Here is a 26,876-nt window from a genome sequence, read left to right as displayed (position 1 = left end):
GGGACATATATTTGTCAACAAGTAGATGGGTCTCTATGAGTGCCTGCTCTCATATCAAGTGTGAATTTAAACAACCATGTAAATCTTTAATATGCCTATATCTGAAAATGTGTCTGCCAGCAAGCTGTTATAAACTTTACATCTAATTTACATAATATCCGCCCCCCTACACCAACTTTATCCGGCCATAACTTGGCAGCTAGTGTTAAAGAAGACTTACAACTGGACTACACAATAAATAATGACTATAAAATTAAAATTATGTTACCGGGTCACTTTGACCCGGGTTATATTTAATAGTAAAAACGCATCCCAATAAACATTTATTAACCGCTTTCATAAACCATTACTATTTATAATTCTTTAACTTGGAAATTGGTCAGCTGTGTTTAGTGTTCCAAAAGTGCCCTGATAAAGAACTATGGTTCATGATTAACAGTTTTCAATTAAAATGTGTCATAATGAACCATTTAAACTGTTTGACGATGAAAAGTTTTGTTGCGAAAACCTACCAATTTGTAGTTTTTAAACTTTAAAATGGGTCAATTTGACCCTGACTATGTTCCAAAAGCATTCAGATAAACATAAGTAACTATTTTAATTAAAAATATCTGTATGTCAAAGTGAACCATGTTTTGTAACTTCCAATTTAAAACAGGTCAATTTATGTTCCAAAAGCATTCAGATAAACATAAGTAACTATTTTAATTAAAAATATCTCTATGTCAAAGTGAACCATGTTTTGTAACTTCCAATTTAAAACAGGTCAATTTATGTTCCAAAAGCATTCTGATAAATATTTACGTTTTAATAATTTATAGTCTGGTGATATGAAGTTTCATTAAAAAAAATAAAAGAAAAATTTATATGTTAGGTCAGCTTGACCCGGCGTGTTATTGAATTGTAAAAAATAAAAATAATAAAAATATGTCTTCTTTTAGTGGAATACTTCTTCCCACTGGTAGTGTCATGGTAATGCTAATTTTGGATGTTGTTGTGAGACATGTTTAGTAATCAATAAATAAATAAATGTTTTTGTGTTGCACAGATGCGTCTGCAGCTCTTCAGGTTCGGGCTTTGAAAGATTACTGCAACAATTACGACTTAACCAGCCTCAACATCAAAGCAGGAGATGTCATTACGGTACAATGCACACCTACAAACACACGCACATTCGTGACTCACTCAGTGAGTACAGGCCAAATCAAACCCAGCACTAGCCCATTTAATACCACCCGCCCAAAAAATTAAGCTGCAAGCTACACTGGCCTACGGATGTAATGAAACACCTACTTTGAGGTTTACCTGCCATGAAATATTTAATGCTGGCACTGTGCCGAGGACACACACAAAGCAGCAGAGATGGGATCTGCTAGATCACAGTCTTGGAATTTAAGTCTGGCCTTTTGGCGAATAATTCACGCCATTTTCAAAGGTTGATGCTATCTTTAGCCTGAAACGTTGGAAATTGAAAAGATAATGCCATCAGGTGGATGCGCAGACTGTAACTGGAAACACTCAAGATGTAGCGCTGATTATTGTGAGCAAAGTGCAGAGTGTCATCGCCTGATTCCAGATAAAATACAGATCAAATGTTCTGTTGTAGAAGTTTAATAACTTTAAAAAAATTGTAAGAAATACTTTTGGCAAGAGGCAAGTTATTACCGGTGCATTCATTCGAGCAATTAAAAAAGGTACAACTTTAATAATAATTAGTAGAGAGCCTTTCTTCAATTTCTAAAAGAAAGTCATAGTAATGGATTGACAGATTTACATTCTATTAATGATTTCCTTCAAGTTTTTGTTGTCAGTTAGAAATTGCATTGGCTCTGCTGATTGGATGGAGTAGAAAAACATTTTAATAATTTAATTGGATCAATTCAATGAACAATATTATTGTTATTCTATGCAGAGTATAAATTCAACATTTCAAATCCCATTGAATGCGTTGAGACGCTTATGCCATTGAGAGAGCAGTTTTGTTTGAGAATGAGTGCTGTGTTTTAGGTTGATTAATATGCTCGAATGAGCTAATTCAGCATTTACTACGAAAGCAGAGAGAAACATGTTTATGCCTACATCGTAGTCTGCAACACCATTCATGAATATTTATGATTGTTAGGGAAGCCAAGCAGCGGCTGTTTTTCTTCGCTGAGGGTCTGAATGAACACATTGGCTTTTCTGCCATCACGCAACATTTAAAAGCTCTCATTCAACTGTCAACATTTGAATGATGCTGTCTAGGATTTTCAAGCCTTCTCAAAACGTCACAATGCCGTATACATATGTAGTGTTGACATTATAAGTTATATACAGTGTTTTGAAAAAGTGTTTGCCTCGCATATATTTTTCCATCTTCTTAAATGTCTGGTTTCCTCACTTTATTATTTTTATTTTAATTAAAAATTTATTTATTTTTTTTTCAAAAATAGCTCAGTATTGTTCATTCGGTAATGTCATCATCATCGCTTCTTTTTTTTTTTTTAAATGTGGGTGAGTATGTGTATGTGTATGTATGGTTTCCTCACTTTAATGTTCACGATCATCAAACAAATGTAAATGTCAATTAACGATAACACAAGTAAACATAAAATGCCGTTTTTAAATTGTGATTGTATTTATTAAGGGGAAAAAAACCTTCCAGGCCCAGTATAAAAGAGTACTTGGTGGCCCTACTTAAATTCTGAATTAACTGACTGCCTAATCACATTTTTGGAAAGCTGATTAAATTTTCACTGGCTACACCCAAGCCTGATGACCTCCAGGCCTGTTCAATCAAGAAATCACCTAAATAGAACTTGTCTGGTGATAAAGTTGGACTAAAGATCTCAAAAATCGGCAAAAAAATATGCCACTATAAAAAACAACAACAACAAAACACAAACAAATATTAAGAACAGATAAGAATTAAAGTAATTGCCTTCTATCAGTATTCTATCAGCAAACTATGGTGAGTGCCATTATCTTGAAACGAAGATAACATGGAATAATGGTGAAACTTCCCACAAGTGGTCGGGCTGCAGAAATAACCTAGAGCCCAGGACAATATCGAAAGAACTGTAGCCCTCCCTTGCCTCACTTAAGGTGAGTGTCAGTATTCATGGCTCAACAATAAGGAAAACGAGAGCCAAAAATGACATCCAGGCGAAAAACACTAAAGAACATACCCCCCCCCCCCCCCAAAAGACATCTGAATGTAAAGATAAATGATAAAAGTTGAATTTTTTGGCACAACAGTTCAGAAAAATAACATCATAGCAGCAGTCACAGCATTTTGGTGGTAGTGTAACGGTCTGGGGCTGCTTCACTAATTCAGTACCTGGACAACCATGAATTCTGTTCTTTACCAGAAAATCATGAAGAAGAACATTCAACCATCAGTTATCTTCTGCAGCCGGACGATGATCCAAAACACCAGCAAGTTAACTTCTGAATGACTTAAAAAAAAAAAAAAAAAAGAAGGCTTTGGAGTGGAAGAGGGGGACAAAATAGTTCCTCAAAGATATAAAAGACTCATTGGCAGTCACAGAAAATGCTTGACTTTGGTTGCTGCTGCTGAGGGTGGCCTGACTAGTTTTTACGTTTAGGGCAAGAACTTTTTCACATGGAGCTTTGAATAGTTTTTTACCTCAATAAACCAAATCACCGTTTTAAAACTGCATCTTATATTCGCATGGGTTATCTGTGTCTGATATTTGCACTTTTTGATGATCATAAGCATTAAGTGGGGAAACTATGCACAAAAAAAGGAATTGTGATGAGGGCAAACACTTTTGCACTGCACTGTATACAGTAACTGAATTCAGCAAATTCATCCCACGCCACAACATCACCTAAATTTGCATTCATTAAAGAACAAACGAAAAAAAATTTGAGGTAAACAAATATAAACAAACCCATGTTAAAATAGTTATTGGTATCTATACACATATATGTTAAATAAGTAAATCAAATACCGAAAGAATGTATATTCTTGTGTGTAAACATTATTACCTGGCAGGTTTTGGAGCAGCACCCGGATGGACGCTGGAAAGGCTGTATCCATGACAACCGGACAGGAAATGATAGAGTGGGCTACTTTCCCTCCACCATGGTGGAGGTCATCAGCAAACGAACAGGTGTGTGTGCGTGCACGTGTGTATGCATGATTGTGCGTGTGCGCGCGTGTGTTAAAATGATTCCAGTTGAATGAAATCGTGGAAGAGGATGATGACGAAAAGACGTTTCGTTTCAAGCGTAATTGTCAAGTAAATGCAAACAAATGAAGATTTATCATCTTCTCTCACACTTGGAGACTTGTTGCGATATTGTGACACAGCCTGAAGCTCACCCAGCTGGTTGTACTCTACCGAGGGAATATATCACTCTTTACTGATTGATGATGAAAGTACCTGCTGAGTAACAAAAACGACATGTAGCACGACTTAACTCACTTGACTACGTGTTAGTAAACAGTCCAAAACATTGGAGTTGAGCACTTAGACTTGCAGTGTAAATCCAGATTTAATGGTCAATAACAGGGGATAAATAATATTCCCATGTATACAATTGATTAACATAACAGGTAGGTTGACCGGGTGAGACAAACAGTAGCCCATTCTGGCTCCGACCCATTCCATCATTTCACTGCACAGACACAAGCTGGTGTCCGTTTTTAAATGTGTATTGGTGTTTATCTGTCAATATAGTCGCTCTGTTTGTGAAGTTTTGTGCTCACTTGTCCCAGTCAATATGTATGTGTGATGGTCGTCTTCAACTGGGATGTCTTACATTATGTCTGTGATGTCCTCGTGGTCTCCCCTCATCAGCATCATTCTCACCATTGATACATTCTTACGCTGGTACTGATCACTTCTCACTATAGAACTTAATCAAAATCACTATCGGAACATATGCTAAGGGAGTGCCACTGTTCTAACAAGAGGTCGTACTTATTTGCTCATGTATTTTCCATCCATTTTGTAATTTTTTTTTTCCTTCCATCTGTCCCCACTCACTCTTTGACAAGTGCCATTAATCATGTAGAAGGATGTTCTCGGTCACATTTTGCAAGCCAGGCAGTGAAGTGCGACATCAACTGGACATGGGCAAAGTGATTTTCTAGCAACATAGTTGTCATTTTTGTTTGTCAATTGCAGACCCCAGGTAATTTTAACAAAAAAAAAGAACAAAAAGGGAACTAAAAAAATGACGCTTGCAAAATGCAAAGAACGAACAGTTAACAAAAAATGTTCGCAAAATACGCAAGGAAAAATTTACAACAATTTTAAATGGGATTCTACTAATGGAAGACACAAGAGAAAAAGACAGATAGTTAGTGATGGGTCCATGCGCATCAACACGTCTGTGCATTCGTTGAGTTAAGAGAGCGATGCATCGGTGTCGGTGCACATATCGCTTTGAGAAAAACTCATGTGTCGCTCATCACTACACCTGTCACTGAGGCATCGAACTTTACAAGGAAGTGTATCTACCTGAGTCGCAGATCTTTTGAAGCACAATTCTTCCCTTCAAGTCAATGTGATAGAAGAAAGGATTCCACCTTGCCAGACATCATTGATATATTGGAAAATGTTTTCCTTGTTTAAAAGGTTACTTTCACTTTCCATGCCTTCTACACGGTGTGGGACATTTAACTGATTGGTTATCGCGGTACGCATTGCAGGCGTTCACTAAAAGAGGATGTGGGTTTGATCCCTGGTTGAGGAGTATTAGTATCACTTTAAAAATCACGTGTTTCACTTATGGAATTATTATTTTTATTTTTATTTTTTTTAACATCAAATTTCCATGCAATGATAATTCTAAAGTATATTATGAACCATCTACGAGCTATCTCCACTGTCTCAGGCACGCCAGCCACATAAATACCTCGTGACAGTATTTTCCGAAGCTAGAAAAGGAATCACTTTACTGCCAAAACACTGGAAAAAACTTTTATTTAAACGAAAAACATATGTTGAAAAATAATTTAAAGAACACTGTGCCTCAAAGACTAGTACATAGGCAACATCTTTTCACAAACTTACGCTTACAGTCTGATACACATTGACACATGTTCACATTATTTATTGGCTGTATATTTTAACGATATTTTAAACTTTGATTAAAATAAAAATAATACACAATAACATACAATATAAATGTAACTAAGCAATATTGTATATAGGTTGCCTGCAATGTAATGATGTAAGATTCAGCAGGTGTCCTATTGAGCAACAGTGACACAGTAACAATTAACAACACAGTGCCAACACGGTATCAATACCGTTTGCGAAATGTGCCGACACGCTTCATGAGGCTTCACCTACCCTTCACTGCAAATAATATACTCACTCACGACAGGATGGTAGAAGAGCCAAAAGCGAAGCAAACTAACCAGAGTAAATGCAAAAAGACAGTTGAGCAACAGAGCTAAGTAGAGTCCAACACTAGTGAGCTGCCTCAACTGCCTTATGCCGAGCTCAAACTACACGACTTTTTTGTCTTTCACGACAGATTACCTGATAAATTTGCTTTGTGTCGTGTAGCCAAACTACATGGAGCACGCGGGACAAATGTGGCTGTGCAAACATGAGCGCATGGCTTGCGCTCCCGGCTCGGTAGTGTTTAAGATATGACTCAGTAGCCAATTAGAACTGTATTTTAATTTATTTACATGCCTCATGGTATTATAGCCTATTTTGTTCATTTATTTGGGGAGAACATATTGTTTTAGCATTTTATCAATCACTGAAATATTATATTGTGTTTGAGTAAGTTCTACACTGCTTAAATATTTATTCCTATTTGACTTGATTTAGTACGGTGCATTTAATACGCACATTCACTCTGAACCGTCCTTCGAGGACACACACGCACACACATACACATAGCGGGAGCGGCTGTCAAGGCACCAAGGCCTGGCCCGACTTCAAAAAGATGTCTGTCCCAAAGACGTGATCAATCCTCACTAAATGTAGTATGTGCCCATCCCTACTTACAGTATAGCCAAATCATACTCTGAAAATATTAGAACGACAGTCACAATATTTCTTTATACTTTATTCACATCATAAGTTGTTGCCTATGACGATGGCTCCCGTCCATAAAATGAAAACAATGTGACTTTTGATATTTTAGAGTATGTTTTGGTGAGGAGATAAGTACTGAAGTACACACATACATTTGGTGAGGATCGATTACGGTTTTGGGACGCAGGTAGAAGTTGTGCTTGCCGGCGGGACTTAATTGACAGCCCCCCTCCCCCCGAAGGAGAAGAACCTGAATTTAGTGCGAGACAGGGTACAATTTTTTCCGGGTTGCATCTGTCTGGCCCCGTCCCATGAGATATCTAGGGCAAAAAAAAAGGAGCTATAACGTGCTGGTTAGTGTGTGATTGATGTTTCGCCCCCTCTCACTATTGGTCAATGCTGCGGAACCAAAAGGACGACGACATATGTAATTATGTATGTCACATTGGGCAACAAGACGAGCAAAAATTTTGACATGCTAGACTTTCGTGGGGGTGGTTGTGAAGCGTCCCAGACACTAGGAGACCAATCGCTCAGCGGGTCACACTACACGGGTGATGCTACGTCAAGATAACTCAAAATCGTTCACAACATTCCCTGTTTGTCTGTGACACATCTGTCAGGTCAAAATCAGAATAAGCCCTGGCTGTGGAATGGACTTAAACATTTGACTCCGCCCACATAGATTTTCAACCTCAAAGCGCCTTCTTCTTTCTTTCTTTGTTGTTAAACTATTGCCCTGGCGGCTTTGTGTGCCATTTTATAACATTTTATAACCTTAACCCTAATCCTAACCCGAACCATAATCACAACCCTACTACATCACGATTACAGTATTGTTTTAACACTTTATTGAACAACGAAAATTAAAAACCAAATACTAACCTCAACCTTCGAGGGATGCGCTATCTGCTGGTGACATGTAGTACTGCACTTCGACCTCTTCCGTCAAACCGTTAAGTTAGCTCCGCCCTGGCTGACTAAGGTGCATCATTAAATCTGCAAATTTTGTTCCCCAAATTTTTTTTTAAACCATTTTGTAAAATCCATGTGGGCGGAGTCAAACATTTAAGTCCACCCCGTGTGGCGCCTCGAAACTGAACTCTAATTTCTTGTAGTCTGACCAGGGCATTATAAAGACATCTGATTACTAACAGGCGGCAGGTGAGTCGCAGGAGGAACCACCTACCATCAATCACTCTGCTAGTAAAAAAAACAAAAACACAGCCTGAGAGCACAAATATGACAATTTTACATATTATTGGACTATGGAGGAGTTAGTTTGACGATATAGTATATGATTGAAATTATGATATACTGTAAATGTGGCATTTCTTTCAAAAATATGTTTCCATTACGACGATTCGATATGTAGCTTGATATATTTCCAAATGAAACGATTCAGTGCACTCGCATCTTTTAAATCAAAACCACATTTTTGATTCAAATCATTTTTTTGTACATACCTTCTCTATACACGTGTGTTAGCCTATTAGCACATTGTAAGGCTCAGAAGTAGTAAAAACATAGGACGTATACTATAGTCACTAGCTGAGGATAACAGTGTGCTATTCAAGTCATGTAGCTGTTTTATCACGGTCAAAAAGTACACAGCAATGAGTTCATTGTTTTTAAAGCAGGAAGGGAATGTCAAAGCACTGCATATTTTCAGCTAATTTCATGCGAAAGAACATGGTGTAATGGGTCAACATTTTTTCACTTTTGCTCAGTTAGGCCAAATGAGTCACTCAGAGCACACATTGCAAGGTGGCTTTGGACTCCCATTTTCAGTGTATCATTTTCAGTTTCATTTCATGACTTCACCTCATTCTTCTCTCAAGCATCACGTGGCTTCATGAACTCCCTCCTCATTGTTTTAGTCTTAACGTTAGCCTTCCTTGTTTATAATTTGTTCTTTTTTTCCCTCCCTTTTCTTATGTTTCCTTTTTGTGGTTTGTTTCGTGGCGGTGGTTCACTGTTGGCTGGTTGTGTGTGTGTGTCGTCACGGTGCGTGTATCTAGGTTTGGCCAGCACAGTCATTTGCACTCAACAGTTTCAAAAGATACCGCTGGTTGCCCCGGCGACGGTTGCCCCCGCCAACGTGGTAGTCAACGGCAACGACACCACGTTCCATCAGATCCATATCCTGCCTCCACCGCCTCCTCCTCCACCACATTCCCATCAGCCACTGCTTCCACTTTTCACTTCCTTTGGCTATAACAGGTCGCCCGTGACAACCCCACAGGGAGACACCCCCACTGCCCCAGGTACACGCCCCCTTTTCACTATTATTACTATTATTATTATTATTATTATTATTATTATTATTATTATTATTATTATCAAAACTTCAAGGGATGCTTTCTACTTTTCTTTCATTATTACAAGCTCACAAAGCTAATTGGCTATGAACGATTACAATTGATGACTTCATTATTTATAAGAAGGCATCCTTTAAAGTTTTCTGTTATGGGTCATTATTTATGTAGATTTATGTGTTATTCATACTGAATTGCTTTTGTTTTTGTTGATGCTGTTGTCACTTTCCATTATTGAGACCTACATCATTACTTGACAAGTCTAATATTGTAGAAGCAAATTCCCTGCTCTTCAGGTTGTGGATTGCAAAATCCATTAATATTATCATCATCATTATTATTATAACAAACACTATTGTAGATAGTGTACACGAACAAGCAATCACAGTAAAGCAAAAAGGAAATTATTGTTGAAGTTGAATCAGAAAAGTTCAGTTTGTGGGTAATTTATTGAGGGTAAACTCAATAAATAAATTAAGTCACAGCACGCCATTTTGCAACACACATGTTCTCACCTGAGTTGCTTTTTTTTAATTATTGTTTTCTTTTCTTTCTTTTTTTTAAGTAGATTGAGTAATTTCTGTTTGCTAGGACAGCACACCCACTTTTTTAACTACTGTTGTAAGAATTGTTACTGGACAGTATTGTCCTTTCCGCCATCTATTGTTGTCAGCATTTTACTATCCATGCGTGCGAGCTCTTTCACATCTTAAAAAAAAAAAAAGTACACTCTCTTTTCCAAAAATGAATTTATGGTACTGGAGTCATAATTTTCTGTGAATCATGTTTTGTTCAATTATGTTTCCAACGGTACTTAACATCCAGTATACAGCAATAATGGCAGATGTGCTTCTCATCAGCATTAATCAGCTTCTTAAATGTGCCGGTCTGTCTGCTGAATTTGTGTTTTACAGTTGTGTATCTTTGTTGCCTTATTAACTCTACTTTTCGTTGTTTTTTTAATGAAGAAAAAAAAAACTACTTTTATTTGATCATTTCATCAAATTTGTGCAAAAAAAGTCAATATTTCAAAAGTTGACTCTTATCACAACAATATAGAAGCACAACTGAAAAACACAACTTGAAAACCTAAGCAAGCAAGTAGGTGAAACCACAAAATTGAAGTCGGTGTCAAAACATTCGGTCATGTCCCGCAAATATTTGCAAGGGAGACATTTTGTTAAAATGCCATGTGTTACGCAACAGACTTAAGAATAAAGTCTACAAATGTCACGAAAAAGGTTTTGTGAGTAAGGTGTTCGCTGGCCTAAAGGTTGTTTTCTTTTTCTGCTTTATGAGATCATTTTGATTCCTCCAGTACACACACACGCACACACTCATATTGTCAGACTAATAACATTTGCTGAAAATCATATTTTCAATTGTACTGTACGAATCAAGTCAATTTATTGAGGTCCTTTGATGGACTTGACCTGAAGGGATGCAAAATGGCCACAAGGAGGAGCTGGGTGGGATTTCATGAAGAAAAGAGAACTTGTGCAACTTGTGTGTTTCTCTGCAGCACCGTTGGTCACACATTTAAACCATTTATAAACTATTCAGATGGTTATAATGGTTTATGACACTCTCCAAAAATGCACTTACAGCAGCCTCATTCTGAAAAGGCCTGCATATATAATCGCAAACCGATGGCTGTATTATATATGTATGTGTATGTACATTATGGCACGTGTATATACACAGAAATTCATGTTATGGATTTTTTATGTACAATGGTTTTTATACATGTTTTCATATATTTATATTCTGTATTTTTTCTGTGTTTGTGTGTGAGTGTGTACTGAGAATGCAAGGGAGTGTGAGAGAGTCTCTTTCTCAAAATGTTAAGATGGGAACAGAGCACAGAAAGTTTATTCAAAGTCGGAGCTGAACCGTTAAAAAGTATTTTTTTTTTTAAAGATCATGGCTTGGTTTTGATTTAGTTTATAGGTAAAGTATATAAATGCTGCTGTTTTTTGGGTCAAATTTGAACTAACAAGCACAATTGCAGTAGTAATAACAACAGTCAGCATTAAATGCACTTATTGCATTGCAGTTTGGAAGTTATTGAATTTAACTGTTCTTTTTTTAAATGTAATTATCGTACACATAAGGGTGATATCCCAGTGTAATTTTGCTGATTGGCCTAAGTAAGTAATTAAGGTGTGTGGCGTCAATTTTGATTATGGTGTGTTACCAAATATGTTTCCTTGTCCTAAAAAGCGATACTAAAAAAGATTCATGTTCAACAGCATTACACCAAAAGCTTTGTCATGTAAGACATTCTTTATAAATCAGAATTTTTTTTTTACCAACAGAAAGTCAACTGCCATTCTTCTTTTAGTGACGCAGGTCCCATTTTAATGATAACCATAATTTAAAAGTGTCAATAAACCTTAAATAAGTCTGATAGTTCAAGCCCATAAACAGTGTTGTGCTCATTACAAAAAAATAGTAACTAGTTGCAGTTACTAGTTACTTCATTTTAAAAGTAACTCAATTACTTTGATGATTACTTCAACAAAGAAGTAATGCATTACAATTAAAAGTAACTCTTTAGTTTTTTGTAAAAAAAAGAAAAGAAAAAAAAGAACATACATTGTTCCTTTTTGCTCAACTTAAGTAAAGTACTGTAATGAGCGTATTTCCACAAAAAAAACAACTCATCTTGTGCTCGCCTTGACTCTCCATGACTGCCAAATCCGATACCCGCCCACAATGCGTCTTCTTTGGCAGTGGCAATCCATTGTAAACAGGAAGTAGTACAGTACTCAGCAGCCATCCATTCATTATTAGATTCTGAACCCGCTTATTCTCACGAGTGTCGCACAATTAAATTATTAAATTAAATAATTTATCGCACCATATTGTAACTGTAACTAAGTTACTGTATTTTAAAAAGTAATGCGTTCGAGTATTAGTTATTGTAAAAAGTAACTAAGTTACAGTAATGCGTTACTAATTATTAGTCACCCAAAACCGCCCATAACAGTGCTGAAAGGAAATATTTGCTCCATGGGCAAAAAAATCCACATTAACATTGGTCCATGTGGAGCTGTAGCAAATAAATTCCAACAACTCCGTTTTGCCCAACATTATGCAAAGTCTCTTTGCAAGAGCACCAAATTAGGGCCCAGTTAGCAGCTAACGGTAGTGTCCTGTGTTGAAGGTTGTCGTGGCTCAGAGGCAAGTCCTCACAGCTCCCCCACCACGTCCTGTGGGCCCCATGGAGGCTCCAATGAAGAGATCTGGGTACTGCGCAAGCCTGTGGCAGGTAACTGAGCCGCACTGCGCTGAGACCTCAAATCCTTCTAAACTCCAAGCCAGGCATCAAACAGTATCTGCCGTCCATTCAAACATTTCCAAAAGATGATTTCCAAAATTATTTGGCTATTGAAAGGTCATCAGATACTCTTTGACCTGTGACAAGTCATGTCCCGCTGTCCTTTCATCTTTAAGCTTAGTTAAACTCGGTCAACTTTATGTTTGGGACTGCAGCCATATGCATTGGTCTGTGGTTTGTGTGTATGTATGGAGGGCTAGAAAGCCGGAAGATGACACACAAGTGAAAGTGCAGTGTAGTGTGTGCCTGTGTGTGTGCGTGTGTTGTGTGTACAATGCGAATTGTGTCTTGTTTACTCCAGTTCACTCAACTGTCCGTCCAGTCCATCACATCTCATGCTGCCGAGTGCATTTCAAAGGAGAGTCACCACTTTTCACTTTGTCTCGGATATCAGCTAAACCACTCAATGTGTGTGTGTGTGTGTGTGTGTGTGTGTGTGTGTGTGTGTGTGTGTGTGTGTGTGTGTGTGTGTGTGTGTGTGTGCGTGCATCCATTTTTGTGTCGCATGCATGCATTTGCATGCAATATTATTATTTTGGCCGATTGCATGCATATGAATGCATATCCGTCCCTGTGTGTGTATGCGTGTGTGTGTGTTTGTTTTTGTGAATGTGGGTGTGTTGCAGGTGGAGACCGCTGCAGTTTAGGGAGCTCTGGCAGTGTGACCAGTGTGAGGTCATCAGGCAGTGGTCAAAGTGCTGGAAGTGCTTCCCACATCCTTCATGCGCAGGCTGAAGGGGTTAAGGTATGTTGGACATATTCCGTTTATATGTTCATTTTTCACAAGGCTACTAAATGCTAATTATGAGTAACGTCATGTTAAAGTCCTTTAAATGGTTAAAGGACAAATATTTATTAGCATAGTCATGCATTAGGCTGCTCTTATCCATGTTTCACCTTGTTGTTCCAGGCCAATACTTGAGCCTGCTAAAGCAACACAAAAACAACACTACTGATTAAAGAAGAGCGAGTCCAAATGAATGCTAACAATGCTCCAGACTTTCACCATGATGGATTCATTAAGAGCAGGGGATGCAAAGTGGTTCATTTCCAATGAGGCAATTACAAATGCAAATGTCGAAGGCTGTCATGGACGGACAAAGAATAAAGACTAGGAACATCTAGTCCAACACCTGATTGATTGATTAATTGATTAGGGTGTGTGCTAAGTCCATTATGTACATACAAACAGCATGTACTCCGTACACATAGTAAAAGTAGTGTATGCGCACAAAGATTTGCTTTCAATAGCTCATCTCCCCTGACCTGTGCATATATCTGTTTTTGTGTGCATGTTTACAGCTTCTCGCCACAGTCTTGTCTCAATCTGCCAAAGCCAAGGAACATTTACTGGAGCAGTCCAAGTCTGTAGACCAGCCTGCAGGTAATACAGTCAAGATAATATACAAAGAACACTTGATCAAGACTGACATTAGTCATTTTGCAGGGTTTTTCCTGTGTACAAAATTCAGAGGCGGCCACCTCCACCTAATTTGCTCGCCACCTCCAGCCTGAGCCACTGATATCGCTCAACACAGCCCTCTAGCTGTGTTGATTGAGCTCGGCAGGAACGCATTTTAACTGCAATTGAAGTGTTACGCCATTATGGAGGCGCTATATCAACAGCAGTGTACCGGAAAGACCTGAAGCAACAACCAAAGAAGAAACAATTTATTTTTTATTTTTTTTACTTTAATGTACCGAAGAAGAAACCGTTGCACACGCCCATTTTCTGAAAGGTGGTGCGCTCCAGCCATCGCCAAAGTAATAAAAACACAGTATATACAATAAACATAATAGTGTTTTACAACAACGCTGCACTATATTTACAATTTAATATGCACTAGTGGATGCATTTTTAATGATTGCAGTTTAAAAATGGCAAAAATTAATGGCAACTTTGTATTCATATAATTTCTCATTTCTAGTCCCTGATCGTAAAATGGCTGCAGGAGGGCAGCCGATAATATCAAAGTACTGTAACTTGAATAATTTTAATTACTGTTGGATTACTGTACTCCAATACCAAATATCTTTAAAACATTCAATTATTTATTTATACATTTATTTTTAACTCATTCTCTCCCAGTATCGGTCACCACCGCAAATACCAATACCTTAAAATAATGCTGGTATTGGTACCGTGTCACCCATTATAGTCAGGGTGATACCAACTCTGCCTCAATTTGAGCCAGGAAAAACCCTAAAAAAACCACTTTTTCCATCCTGAAGCCTCCAAATTGTGGGCAAGATAGTTCATCCTGAATGTGTTTTATGTGACAACCTTTTTTTTCTAAATATATTTTAATGTACTCAAAATCTTTTAAAAAACTAAGGCTACGTTCAATCCCGATTTTTTCACAACTATCTGATTTTTTCATGCAATGTGAACAGTACAATTCATACAATAAGATTTTTTCACACCCGACTTCGTTCTCTTTCGTATGTGGATATAAATTGGATATATGCGATGCGTCTGTACTGGGAACGCTCATCCGCACACATCCGATCTATACATGTACGTCTGTGAATATACAAAGCTGTTTTGAGTAACTGTCATGAAAACGAGGTGCGTAGGAGAGGGTGGACCCAAAGGCGAGGAGACAGGAATTGTAAACAAAAGGAGAAACTTTATTGAAACAAGTGGAGACGGGTGAGAGGACAAGGACTGGGGCAGACGGGTCACCATGACGAGACTGGGCGAGTGGGTGCCATGACGGGACTGGGTGAGAGAAGATTGGGTGCCATGATGGGACTGGGCGAGAGGATGCTGGGTGCCATGACGGGACTGGGTGAGACGGGGCTGGGCGAGAGAGGGCTGGCTTGACTGTGACTAGCAAAATGTGGGAAGCTTGGCAGAACTTGGGAGACTTGACGGAGACTAAACTGAGATGAGACGTAACACAACTTTCACACCTTGACCTCAGACTGGAGTAACGGTTCATCCTTGAGTAAGACAAGGACCCTACGCACACAGCTAAGATCTTGCAGAAGTGACTTCAGGACAACTCTTTGAATGACAATGCATTGTCGCTCCCCATCCAACTTAATGGAACTTGTGAGTTGCTGCACAGAGGAATGTGCTTAGCTGCCCAAAGATACTGTTGGTGCGCCAAGCTTGTGGTGTCATATTCAAAGACTTCAGGCGTTAAATTGGTGCCAAAGTTGCAGCAAAATGTTGACCAAAGCCTGTGCATATATGTATATGCAATTTCTTATGCATTACATAATGTCTCTAGGTGTTCCCTTTCAATTGATAGCAGGATTGTGAAAGATAAATGAGAGATGATGAATAGACATAAATGCAGTTCCTTTTGGGCATGTCAAACTTAGAAAATAACATGCAAATTAGATAATAGCTCCAAGAAGGTTTTCAGGAACAGTTCTTTGTGCCAGTGTTATGTAAGTGGCAAGAACAACAAGTAGGGAGAGCCGAGTCACACAAAAAGGAATAATATTCTTCAGCACTTTTAAGAATTCACTTTGTGTCTTCTATACACACACACAAACACGTATACCCTCATCTTGGCTTGTTTTACAGACAGATGGCCGAAGCAGGGAATGTAGGAGGGAAGATTAAGAGAGTGATTGGTTGACAAGCCTGCAATATGACTGGTTGCTTATCAAACTCGCAATATGATTGGCATGCAGTGATATGACAGTTCGGGAGACAAGTCAAATCATCTGTTGCATGATGCTCCTTTCCAATGGTAGGATGATATTTTGAACCCAGCCAATGATTTCTCTCCCAGTTGGCTCTGCCAGTTCCTCTCGGACGTCGAGCCTATCGGGCTGTCCTCTCCACGAAGCGCCGCCTTATGATGCTACGGCCAACAGGAAGGGGGAGGCGCCAGGCGAGGGGAAGGTAGGACAGTCCATGCAGATTCGCTCCTCTCTCCCTCTTTCATACAAACACCACAATTAGCAGCATGAGGACACTGTAGCCCCTCAGTCAAATCGAGCACAACTTACACACCGACACACACATCAAGATGTCCCAGCGGTTTCTCTCACAACTGGCCTCATCCGTGCTGCGAGTGTTCGGATGCGGCCATGACACGGTGAGTGTCTCTCTGACATGTCAATCTGTGACAGGTGTGCATGTGAGCCATCCTATCCTGCTTTCTGTTATTCTATTATTTCTCTTCCTATTTCTTTTAGTTGAAGCTTCTGTTTTTCCTTTGCACTTATTTTACTGAGAGGTCTTTATATTGATCACTGAAAGGGGCACTAGCTTTAGTTTCATCGTCGTATGTGTGTTTGTATGTGTGTGGTGGCGCACAGCGTGGGCACATTAGCTCACCGCAAGAGGTGTGAAATGGGAGTTTACAACATGTGCAGTAAGCTGTCATTTACTGAAGAGTGTGTGTGGGCTCGCGTTGAAGGTCACTTGTTGTTTTGTAATTATTTCAAGGTAGGATGCCATCGAGGTCTTGTAGCAGGGATGTGTGGCTGTTGCTGTAAATTGTTGGCTAATGTGTGCATGAGCGTGTGTGTATGTGTCATGTTCTGAGGACCATCTGTTAGCACAGTCCCTAATAATCTAGTGGCCCTCTAGTGTTCAGTCTCTAATCAATTGGCAGGCCTATTAAAGTTGTAAAAGATCATTTAACAAGGAAAACAAATACAAAAGGCAGAAGAATTCCATACAAATGAAATTAAATAATACTAAACTACTAAACCAAAACGATAAAATGAAATATTAGCATTTAGCAGAGCGCAACAAAGTTTGTTGGTTAATATGTTCTTACCAACTTGAACAAGGATTCCAATGTACCTGTTTGAACCTGCTTTTAACTCAGAGGTGGGCATCGAGGGCCGAAGTCCTGCAGGTTTTGCAAGTTGCCCTTCTCCAACGCAGCTGATATATAATCAGCTCATCAGCAAGCTCTGCATAAGCCTGATAACGATCCTGTTGATTGGAATCAGCTTGTGTTGGAAGTGAGAAACCTCCAAAACCTGCAGGACTCTGACCCTCGAGGACCGAGATTGCCCACCTCTGTTTTAACTTGTACAAATGGAAGTTAACTCAATTCTGTTCTATTCTAATCTTAAACTTTTATAAAAATCATTGAGCCATGTTTTTGCTTGTGTTTTGCGGCAATCAGCAGTGTGTACTCTAAAAAGAATGAGGCGGTAGATGGCAACAAATAGCTTGTGTTATGAAGCCACACACAAAGGCAAGAGACAGACCAACAGATTAAATGTGTTTGATTACAGAGTGTTGGAACGCTTCCTCTGTGACAAAAAAGAGAAGATAATGGTCTGAGAGAGGGAGGTCTGCACCGCTGTGAGAATGATCACAGCCGACTTCAATCACGGCCAATCAAAGTGGCTCCTCTCGTCTCTAAATGTGGTGTGTGAAAGTGTCGGTATGATAGAGTGCACATATGTGACGTTCAGTCAGCACTTGGACAACACCCCCACCGCCAATATTTGCCAAATTTATTGACAGATTGACAATTATATTGACGGGCGAAATGCCCCTTCTGGCAATGCTTAGTTGGTCGAAGTTTCCCGTCAATCTGCAATCGTCAACAAAATGGGCATCAGTCATTGACGTATTGACGGACCTTCTATCAATATTGACAGAATTCACACCTCTGATAATAATGATGACAATGATAATAATAATGATATGTTAAATAGAATGATTTCCACAATAATTCAGAGGGATTGATGCTGGCTATTCACATATTTATGAATTAAATACATCTGACATCCACCACCTCAGTACTGTATCTGAACAAATTTACCAAAATGACGTTCGACAAGCAAGCTACCTTGCATTAGCACTTAAACGTATTCTCAGTAGATCAAAGTTTAGATGGACTTTCTGCCACCATATTGACATTCCACAACACTCCCTTTGCTATGCCAGCACGGCAAGCTTGGCGAAGAGAGACTTTAATGTTCATAGTATATGTAAGAGCCATTTCTGTTAAATTGTTTATTTGTTAATCCTCCCACCACTTGGGGGAGCAGTGGTGCCCATTTGCCCTGGCCTGAGACTACTTAATCAGTGGGATGATGAGTCTCAGGTGTAACCAGTGGGAGAAGAAAAACAGTTTTAGACCGTGGTCGGTGGCGTGGTGGGGGTGATCGTGTTGTGTCTGGTCATTATGGACTCACGTTCTCTGTCCAAGTGGAAACAAAATTGAAACGAACTGTAAGTAAATTAAATCAGCATTGTCAAGTCGAAATTGTCTTCGTCATTGAACCACGCGTCAAAACAACAACCCACAGGTAACCATGGTGACCCTTTTTGATTAGCAAGAGGGTCACTACGGTATATATATAAATATTGACGAATGGTTGAAAATGGCCAGTTTATTCACTCAGTCAACATTCAGTGGGATGAGTTATTCAAATTCAAATAATGCTAACTATATTTAGGATATGAGCAAATATATGGTTTCCGGACAGCTCTTTGTTTGTGGCCCGTGCGCCCCAACTTGGCCCTGCAGAGGGAAAGTGGCTGACATGGAACCAGTGACAGTGCCCTCCTATCTTCTCTCCTGTAGAGCTCAGAGGCAGTTGTCCAATGGCTGAGCGACTTTCAGCTGCAGGTCTACGCTCCCAACTTCCTGGGTGCTGGGTATGACTTGCCCACAATTAGCCGAATGACCCCCGAGGTAAGGCAACTAACTGGACCCCAATGGCAGTTCCAGGCTCCTCCAAGGATCACAATGTAGACAAGTCTGCGCAGATTTGATTTGTGCTGTTTGATTATGCATGCACAAAACCCTCCCTTGTATCAAGTAATTTAAATGACGCAAATGTGCCTCTTGCCAAGCCTGCCCTTGTGTAACCCTTGTCATGTTGACCCTGGTGTTGACCTGCATCTCTCTCTCTCTGACCCTTGGTTGTCTTTTTATGTCACCTGTGCACCAAACACGGTTTGTTTTGTCCTATGATGGACAAACATTGCCTCTCACCAAGTCCAGCATGCTAAACCTGAGAAAGCAACTCTAAGTCATTGTCATGAGTGTATGGTATCTTGTTAGTTGGAAGCAATTGATGTAAAACAGTGATTGGTTGTTATGTAGAGATGTTGAGTTTTACTCTTCACATCACTGGATTGGCAGACCGGGGTGGTGGTTCCCCTTTTTAAGAAGGGGGACCGGAGGGTGTGTTCCAACTTTAGAGGGATCACACTCCTCAGCCTCCCAGGTAAGGTCTATTCGTGGGTGCTGGAGAGGAGGGTCCGTCGGGAATTTGAATCTCGGATTCAGGAGGAGCAGTGTGGTTTTCGTCCCGGCCGTGGAACAGTGGACCAGCTCTACACCCTCAGCAGGATCCTTGGGGGTGCGTGGGAGTTCGCCCAACCAGTCCACATGTGCTTTGTGGACTTGGAGAAGGCGTTTGACCGTGTCCCTCGGGGAGTCCTGTGGGGGGTGCTTCGGTCCCTGTACGACCGATGTCAGAGTTTGGTCCGCATTGCCGGCAGTAAGTCGAATTCGTTTCCTGTGAGGGTTGGACTCCGCCAAGGTTGCCCTTTGTCACAGATTATGTTCATAACTTTTATGGACAGAATTTCTAGGCGCAGCCGGAGTGTTAAGGGGGTCCGGTTTGGTGGCCTCACCATTGTATCTCTGCTTTTTGCAGATGATGTGGTGCTGTTGGCTTCTTCAAGCCGTGATCTCCAGCTCTCGCTGGAGCGGTTCGCAGCCGAGTGTGAAGCGGTTGGGATGAGGATCAGCACCTCCAAATCCGAGACCATGGTCCTCAGTCGGAAAAGGGTGGAGTACCCTCTCCGGGTCGGGGATGAGATCCTGCCCCAAGTGGAGGAGTTCAAGTATCTTGGGGTCTTGTTCACGAGTGAGGGTAGGTTAGAGCGGGAGATCGACAGACGGATCGGTGCAGCGTCTGTAGTGATGCGGACGCTGTATCGGTCCGTTGTGGTGAAGAAGGAGCTGAGCCGAAAGGCAAAGCTCTCAATTTACCGGTCGATCTACGTTCCTGCCCTCACCTATGGTCACGAGCTGTGGGTCGTGACCGAAAGAACAAGATCCCAGATACAAGCGGCCGAAACGAGTTTCCTCCGCAGGGTAGCCGGACTCTCCCTTAAAGATAGGGTGAGAAGCTCGGTCATCCGGGAGGGACTCAGCGTCGAGCCCCTACTCCTCCACATTGAGAGGAACCAGTTGAGGTGGCTCGGGCATCTGGTTCAGATGCCTCCTGGGCGCCTCCCTGGGGACGTGTTCCGGGCATGTCCTACCGGCGGGAGGCCCCGGGGACGGCCCAGGACACGCTGGAGAGACTACCTCTCACGGCTGGCTTGGGAACGCCTTGGGATCCCGTCGGAGGAGCTGGCTGAAGTGGCTGGGGAGAGGGATGTCTGGGCTTCCCTGCTAAAGCTGCTGCCCCCGCGACCCGACCCCGGATAAGCGGAATTGAAGACGGAATGAACTTCACAAAAATAACTATTAAAGGCTCAAGCCCCTTTGTGAATGTCTTACTTTTGTGGCAAACACCAGGTGTAAAGATTTTGCATTTGGGCGTGGCTAAATAAGAGTTAGTGTGTGCTAAATAAGCCCTTTTATTAACAGAAGTCTCAGTTGCTCAGGTGATACTGTACATTATCACACAGTTGCAAAGGTGTTCTGACTGGTTATACTGCACATAGATTGGAATGCACAAAACCTTTTGCAGTGCTTACTTGGGCTGGGCAATTAATCGAAATTTAATTGTGATTTCGATTTTGGTTACTTTCAATCTTAAAAACATTAGAATTGAAGAAAAATGATTTATGTGCCGAACAGGGCGCTGTGTGTGTGTGTTTGTGTATGCATGTGTGTGTAGGCAGGTTCCTGACATTGCGAAAGTGCCCTGAATGTGTAATTCTGCTCTCCTTGAGTGTGCTTGGAACTGTTTAATGACACCCCAGTTGGAGATTTCTACACAAATAAAAAATTACACACGTTATAAAATTAAACAGAAGACATAATTCATTTTATTGCCAGTGCAAATGCAAAAGTCAATGTAATATCCTATTGACATGCTAAAGGTAAATTAGCATCAACTTCTGGGAGTAATATTCCTTCGACTTACGAATATTCACACACAAACGCTGTAGAAACACATACAGACAGGTAAGATAGGCCTACTCAAAGCCACGTATTCTTCCCAATCTGTCAAAAAATAGTTATAGTTACACAGCTCAATTGCAACTTTCTTCTTCTACTCTTCTATCTCATTGTGTGTACTCCATACATGCATGGCACCACACTGCCCCTAAAAGGCCAACATGCAAACAGCAGAAGAGCCAGTAATTATTTTCATTTGTTTTTTAATTGCCATTATTTTATTATATTCATATTTTACTTTGTTACTAATTTACTTTCTTGTTGTTCTTTGTAGTTATATTTAAAGTTTAGTTTTCAAGGATTCAAGAAATTGGTTAGTGTCCTACCCAACACACATTTCCTCATATGGCACAAAATAGATACTCGAGGGCCCAGGTTAGCCCAGTAAAATAAAAAATAAATAAAAATAGAACAACAAAATAAGATCAATAAGTACAATAAAGATATAACAAAGTTACTTGGCTTGAAAATGACATGATATATACAAAGCAAATTTATAATACAAACCCAATTCCCAAAAAGTTGGGACACTATACAAATTGTGAATAAAAACTGAATGCAATTATGTGGAAGTGCCAAATTTCTATATTTTGTTCAGAATATAACATAGATGACAGGTCAAAAGTTTAAATTTAGAAAATGTATAATTTTAAGCAAAAAAAAAAAAAAGTTGGGACAGGTAGCAATAAGAGGCTGGAAAAGTCAATTGCACTTGGCAAAAAAACAGCTGGAAGACCAGTTACCACTAATGAGGTCCATTGGCAACTTGATTGAAGTATAAAAAGAGCTTCTGGGAGTGGCAGTGTCTTTCAGAAGCGAAGATGGGTAGAGAATCACCAATTCCTCCAATGTTGCGCAGAAAGATAGTGGAGAAATATCAGAAAGGTGTTTACCAGCGAAAAATTGCAAAAAGGTTGAGTAATCATCATCTAGAGTGCATAACATCATCTAAAGGTTCAGAGAATCTGGAACAATCTGTGTGTGTAAGGCTCAATGCCGAAAAATCCTACTGGATGCCAATGATCTCCGGGCCCTTAAACGGCACTGCACCGCAAACAGGAATGCTTACTGTAAGGGAAATCACAGAAAGGGCTCAGTAATATTTCCAGAAAATATTGTGGGTGAACACAATCCACCGTGCCAGCCGCCGTTGCCAGATGAAACTCTACAGTACAAAGAAGAAGCCATTTCTAAAGCAGACCAAGCAGTGCAGGCGTTTCTCTGGGCCAGGGTTATTTAAAATGGAGTGTGGCAAAGTGGAAACCTGTTTCGTAGTCAGACGAATCACGATTCAAAGTTCTTTGTGGAAAACTGGGGCGCTATATCATACTGACTAAAGAGGACAAGGACAACCCAAGTTGTTATCAGCACGCAGTTTATAAGCCTGCATCTGTGATGGTATAGGGTTGCATGAATGCGTGTGGCATGGGCAGCTTCCACATCTGGAAAGGCATCGTCAATGCAGAAAGGTATATCAGATTCGAGAACAACATATGCTCCCATCTAGGCGTCATCACTTTCAGAGAAGATCTTGCATTTCTCAACACGATAATGCCAGACCACATGCAGCACCAATTACAACATCATGGCTTCGCAGGAAAAGGATCCGGGTATTGAAATGGCCAGCCTGCAGTCCACTTCTTTCACTTCTAGAGCACATTTGGCAGGCGCATCATAAAGGGGAAGGTGCAACAAAGAAGGTCCAAGACAGTTGAACAGTTCGAGAGACGCGTGTTAGACAAGAATGAGACAGCATTCCTATTTCGAAACTTGTCTCCTCAATCCCCAGAAGTTTGCAGACTGTTGTAAGAAGAAAAGGGGATGCCTCAGTGGTGAAAATGGCCTTGTCCCAAATTTTTGGAGATTTGTTGACACTATGGAATTTAAAATCAACATAGTTTTCCCTTAAAATTATAAATGTTCTCAGTTTAAACTTTTGAACTGTTCTCTATGTTTTATTCTGAATCAAATATTAAAACTTGGCACTTCCTTCAGTTTTTATTCACAATTTGGATAGTGTCACAACTTTTTTGAAATTGGGTTTGTACACAAAAATAATTGAGTGTTCAAGAATAAAATGTTCAATGTGCAGGGATGAATGGGCATGAGGCTATGATAGTTGTTTTGAGTACATGTAGTAAATCCTAATCCTGTAAATCCTAAATTTGAAATGTCTGTCATTTTATTATCAGTCAAATATATTTGCGATTTTTAATTTACCACAATTTTCCAGCAGTACTATTTACTAGGGATGATAAGGTATTTACAGTATGTACTTACAGTATGTATGTACAGTAGTTAGGCATGGAGGACCAAAACTGCCAAAATAAGTAAATTACTAAATAACTGACTAAAAGTGAAAATAAAAATGTATATAAAAAAAATACAATCTGCAAATTTAATCCCCAAAAATAAATATAAATGGAAATAAAAATATATATGTATATATACACACACACAGTATATATTTATTTTTTTATTTAAGTTCCATTCATATTTATATTTTTCTTATTTAATTTTTGAATTATATTTTTTATATTAGTTTTTATTTTCACTCTTAGTCATTTATTTATTCAGTCATTTATTTATTTTGAACTTTGGCAGTTTTGGTCCTCCATAGTTAGGTAGGCACAGTATATGGATGATTTGACACCAATAGTGTGGGGTCCCCCAAAAAGCGATTTTTAATTGACTATTGCCTTAATAATTTCAACCGAAATCGACTACAATGATCCTAAAACACTTGGGAAGAGGCTCGCAGTATTTCAAACATTTATACACCTGTAAATAGTTTTTCCTTCCTACCACGCACATGTTGTGTTGTGTGTTGATGAACTCCAAGTCAAAACTGAGTTACAATTACATACAGGTCTTTGCATTTGAATAATCTGTGAATGATGCAATTTAGTGTGTGTAAGTGTGTGCACGTGTGCTTGCTTGTGTGCATTATGGAGTTTAAAATATTAATGTTAAAGCTTTTTCTACATCATACATGCTCCACCAATGCTCAGATGAGTACGAAGAGCCCTGACTCCTTAACTGTGACTTTGCCTATCAGCTTGTATCTTCCCTTCAGTGTGGAGTGTTTGCACTTTGCAGCGAATATGCCAGTTTCTTGGGGGCATGTAGGGGTGGAGTGGTGGAGGGTGACGTCATGCTTATCCCCGCGGATATGTAGTGTTGTGTTAGCCAGCATACAACACAATTGGGGTGGAAACAATCCATCTGTTTATGGGAATTAAAATGTTGCTGAAATGTGCACATTAGTATAATGTGGGTCGAGTTTTAGTCTAATGCATGTTATTTTCTTATGTTTAACCTCTCAAGGCAGGCTTGCATATTTGAAACAACTAATTGCTTATCGCCTAATTAATCCACATTCATATATATATTTTTTTTATTATTTTTTTTTTAAGTAATAATAATCATAACCAGACTAGACGTCAGACTAGACCAGTAGTGAGCAAACTCGATCCTCAAGGGCCGGAGTCCTGCAGGTTTTGGATGTTTCCTTGCTCCAACGCAACTGATTCTAATCAACAGGATCGTTATCAGGCTTATGCAGAGCTTGCTGATGAGCTGATCATATATCAGCTGTGTTGGAGAAGGGAAACATCCAAAACCTGCAGACTGATTTGATCATTTTCTCATTCATGCTGATAAACATGGACGGTGCAGACTGTGCAAGAATGGTTACACGCAAAAGCAAAGTACTTTTGTGCTTTACAAAGGACAAATATTGTTTAACTATTCTTCACCACTCTGACCTCCACTGGTTCTTCTTCACCTTGTCCAGCCTGTTGTTGCTGGTGCCTTGCTGTTACAGACATGGAGGCTGAACCATATCCTCAAGCAAACATATCTACGATTTTTGGAAATTTTGTTTCAACTTCCACACACACCCTTTTTTGTTTGTTTATTTTTTTCCACTTGGAAGCTATTGAAAATCAATATGGGTTTAGAGAAAAACAGACCACCTCAATGGCATTCATGGAACTTGTAGAAGAAATATCTTAAAATAGATTAAAAAATATACATGTACTTTTGGGATTTTTATAGATCTAAAAAAAAAAAAGCATTTGATACCATAGATCATTCTATATTAATGAATAAATTAGAGAGGTATGGCATAAGAGGTTTAGCGTATAAATGGATGAATAGTTATTTGGATAATAGATATCAGTAATTACAGTTAAACAATATACAATCAAAACACTTGAAGATCACTCATGGAGTTCCCCAAGGGTCTGTGCTAGGCTCAAAACTATTTATATTGTGTATATAAATGATATCTGTTGTGTCTCAAAAATATTAAAAAGTGATGACACAACTCTCTACTGTTCAGGAAAGAACCTGAAGCAGCTTCTGACTACTGTGGAGAATGAGCTAAACACATTAATTGGTTTGACTTAAAGAAATTAATTATCATTAAACTTAAACAAAACCAAGTTGATAGTTTTTGATACTAGACGAATCACTCATCAAGTCAAAATTATGGTAAACTCAGTTGGAATAGAAAATGTATGAAAATAAATTTCTTGGAGTAGTTTTTGATGATAAATTATGTTGGAAGTCACATCTAGATAAAGTCAAAAGGAAAATGTCAAAAAATCATAGGGATACTCTCTAAAACTAAGGATGTCCTGAATAAGGAATCATTATATACATTATATTGTTCATTATAATTACCATATCTGACTTATTGTGTGGAAATCAAATACCGTCCCAGTTTTCAAAGAGCCATAAGAATTATTAATTGATCAAAATATGCAGAACCAGCACATTCAGTATTTATTAAATTAAATACAATGACATTTTATGACTTAGTTGAATTTAAAATAGCACAAATAATGTACAAAGCATACAACTACTCTGTCACAGTACTTAGAAGCTATTTGAAATTCCTTACGACATGAGGGGTACCAGTGCCTACAAAAAAAATCAAAACAAGAACAAATATTAAGCAAATGTGTGTTTCTGTAAGAGGTGTTAATTTGTAGAATAATTTTGGTACTGACCTGAAAATATGCAAGTCACTTTGCTGAATTAAATTTTTTTTTTTTTAAAGCAAAGTTCAAGAAAATTATTTAAATCAGACTTGAGCTGGCATATC

At 39.3% G+C, this 26,876-nt stretch overlaps 1 protein-coding gene across 8 annotated transcripts in view; it reads left to right on the top strand.

The window, feature by feature from the left end:
• Positions 1–26,876, top strand: part of caskin1 (CASK interacting protein 1) — a 93,910-nt gene that overhangs the window by 53,805 nt on the left and 13,229 nt on the right. For 3 of the 8 annotated variants that reach the window (XM_086068976.1, XM_086068984.1, XM_086068993.1), the window contains exons 9-16: positions 1,049–1,143; positions 4,001–4,118; positions 9,035–9,280; positions 12,501–12,605; positions 13,301–13,419; positions 13,977–14,058; positions 16,427–16,539; positions 19,199–19,309. In XM_086068976.1, coding sequence (XP_085925102.1) covers positions 1,049–1,143; positions 4,001–4,118; positions 9,035–9,280; positions 12,501–12,605; positions 13,301–13,419; positions 13,977–14,058; positions 16,427–16,539; positions 19,199–19,309 — 989 coding nt within the window. The remainder of the gene's footprint in view (positions 1–1,048; positions 1,144–4,000; positions 4,119–9,034; positions 9,281–12,500; positions 12,606–13,300; positions 13,420–13,976; positions 14,059–16,426; positions 16,540–19,198; positions 19,310–26,876) is intronic. The other 5 variants (XM_086069009.1, XM_086069018.1, XM_086069025.1 and 2 more) reach the window with 4 other exon arrangements.

Source organism: Leptonotus elevatus, chromosome 1 (genome assembly GCF_054856555.1).
Source record: "Leptonotus elevatus isolate MCC_2025b chromosome 1, RoL_Lele_1.0, whole genome shotgun sequence".
NCBI classification, from domain to species: domain Eukaryota; kingdom Metazoa; phylum Chordata; class Actinopteri; order Syngnathiformes; family Syngnathidae; genus Leptonotus; species Leptonotus elevatus.
This window is presented reverse-complemented; position numbering and strand designations above follow the sequence as displayed.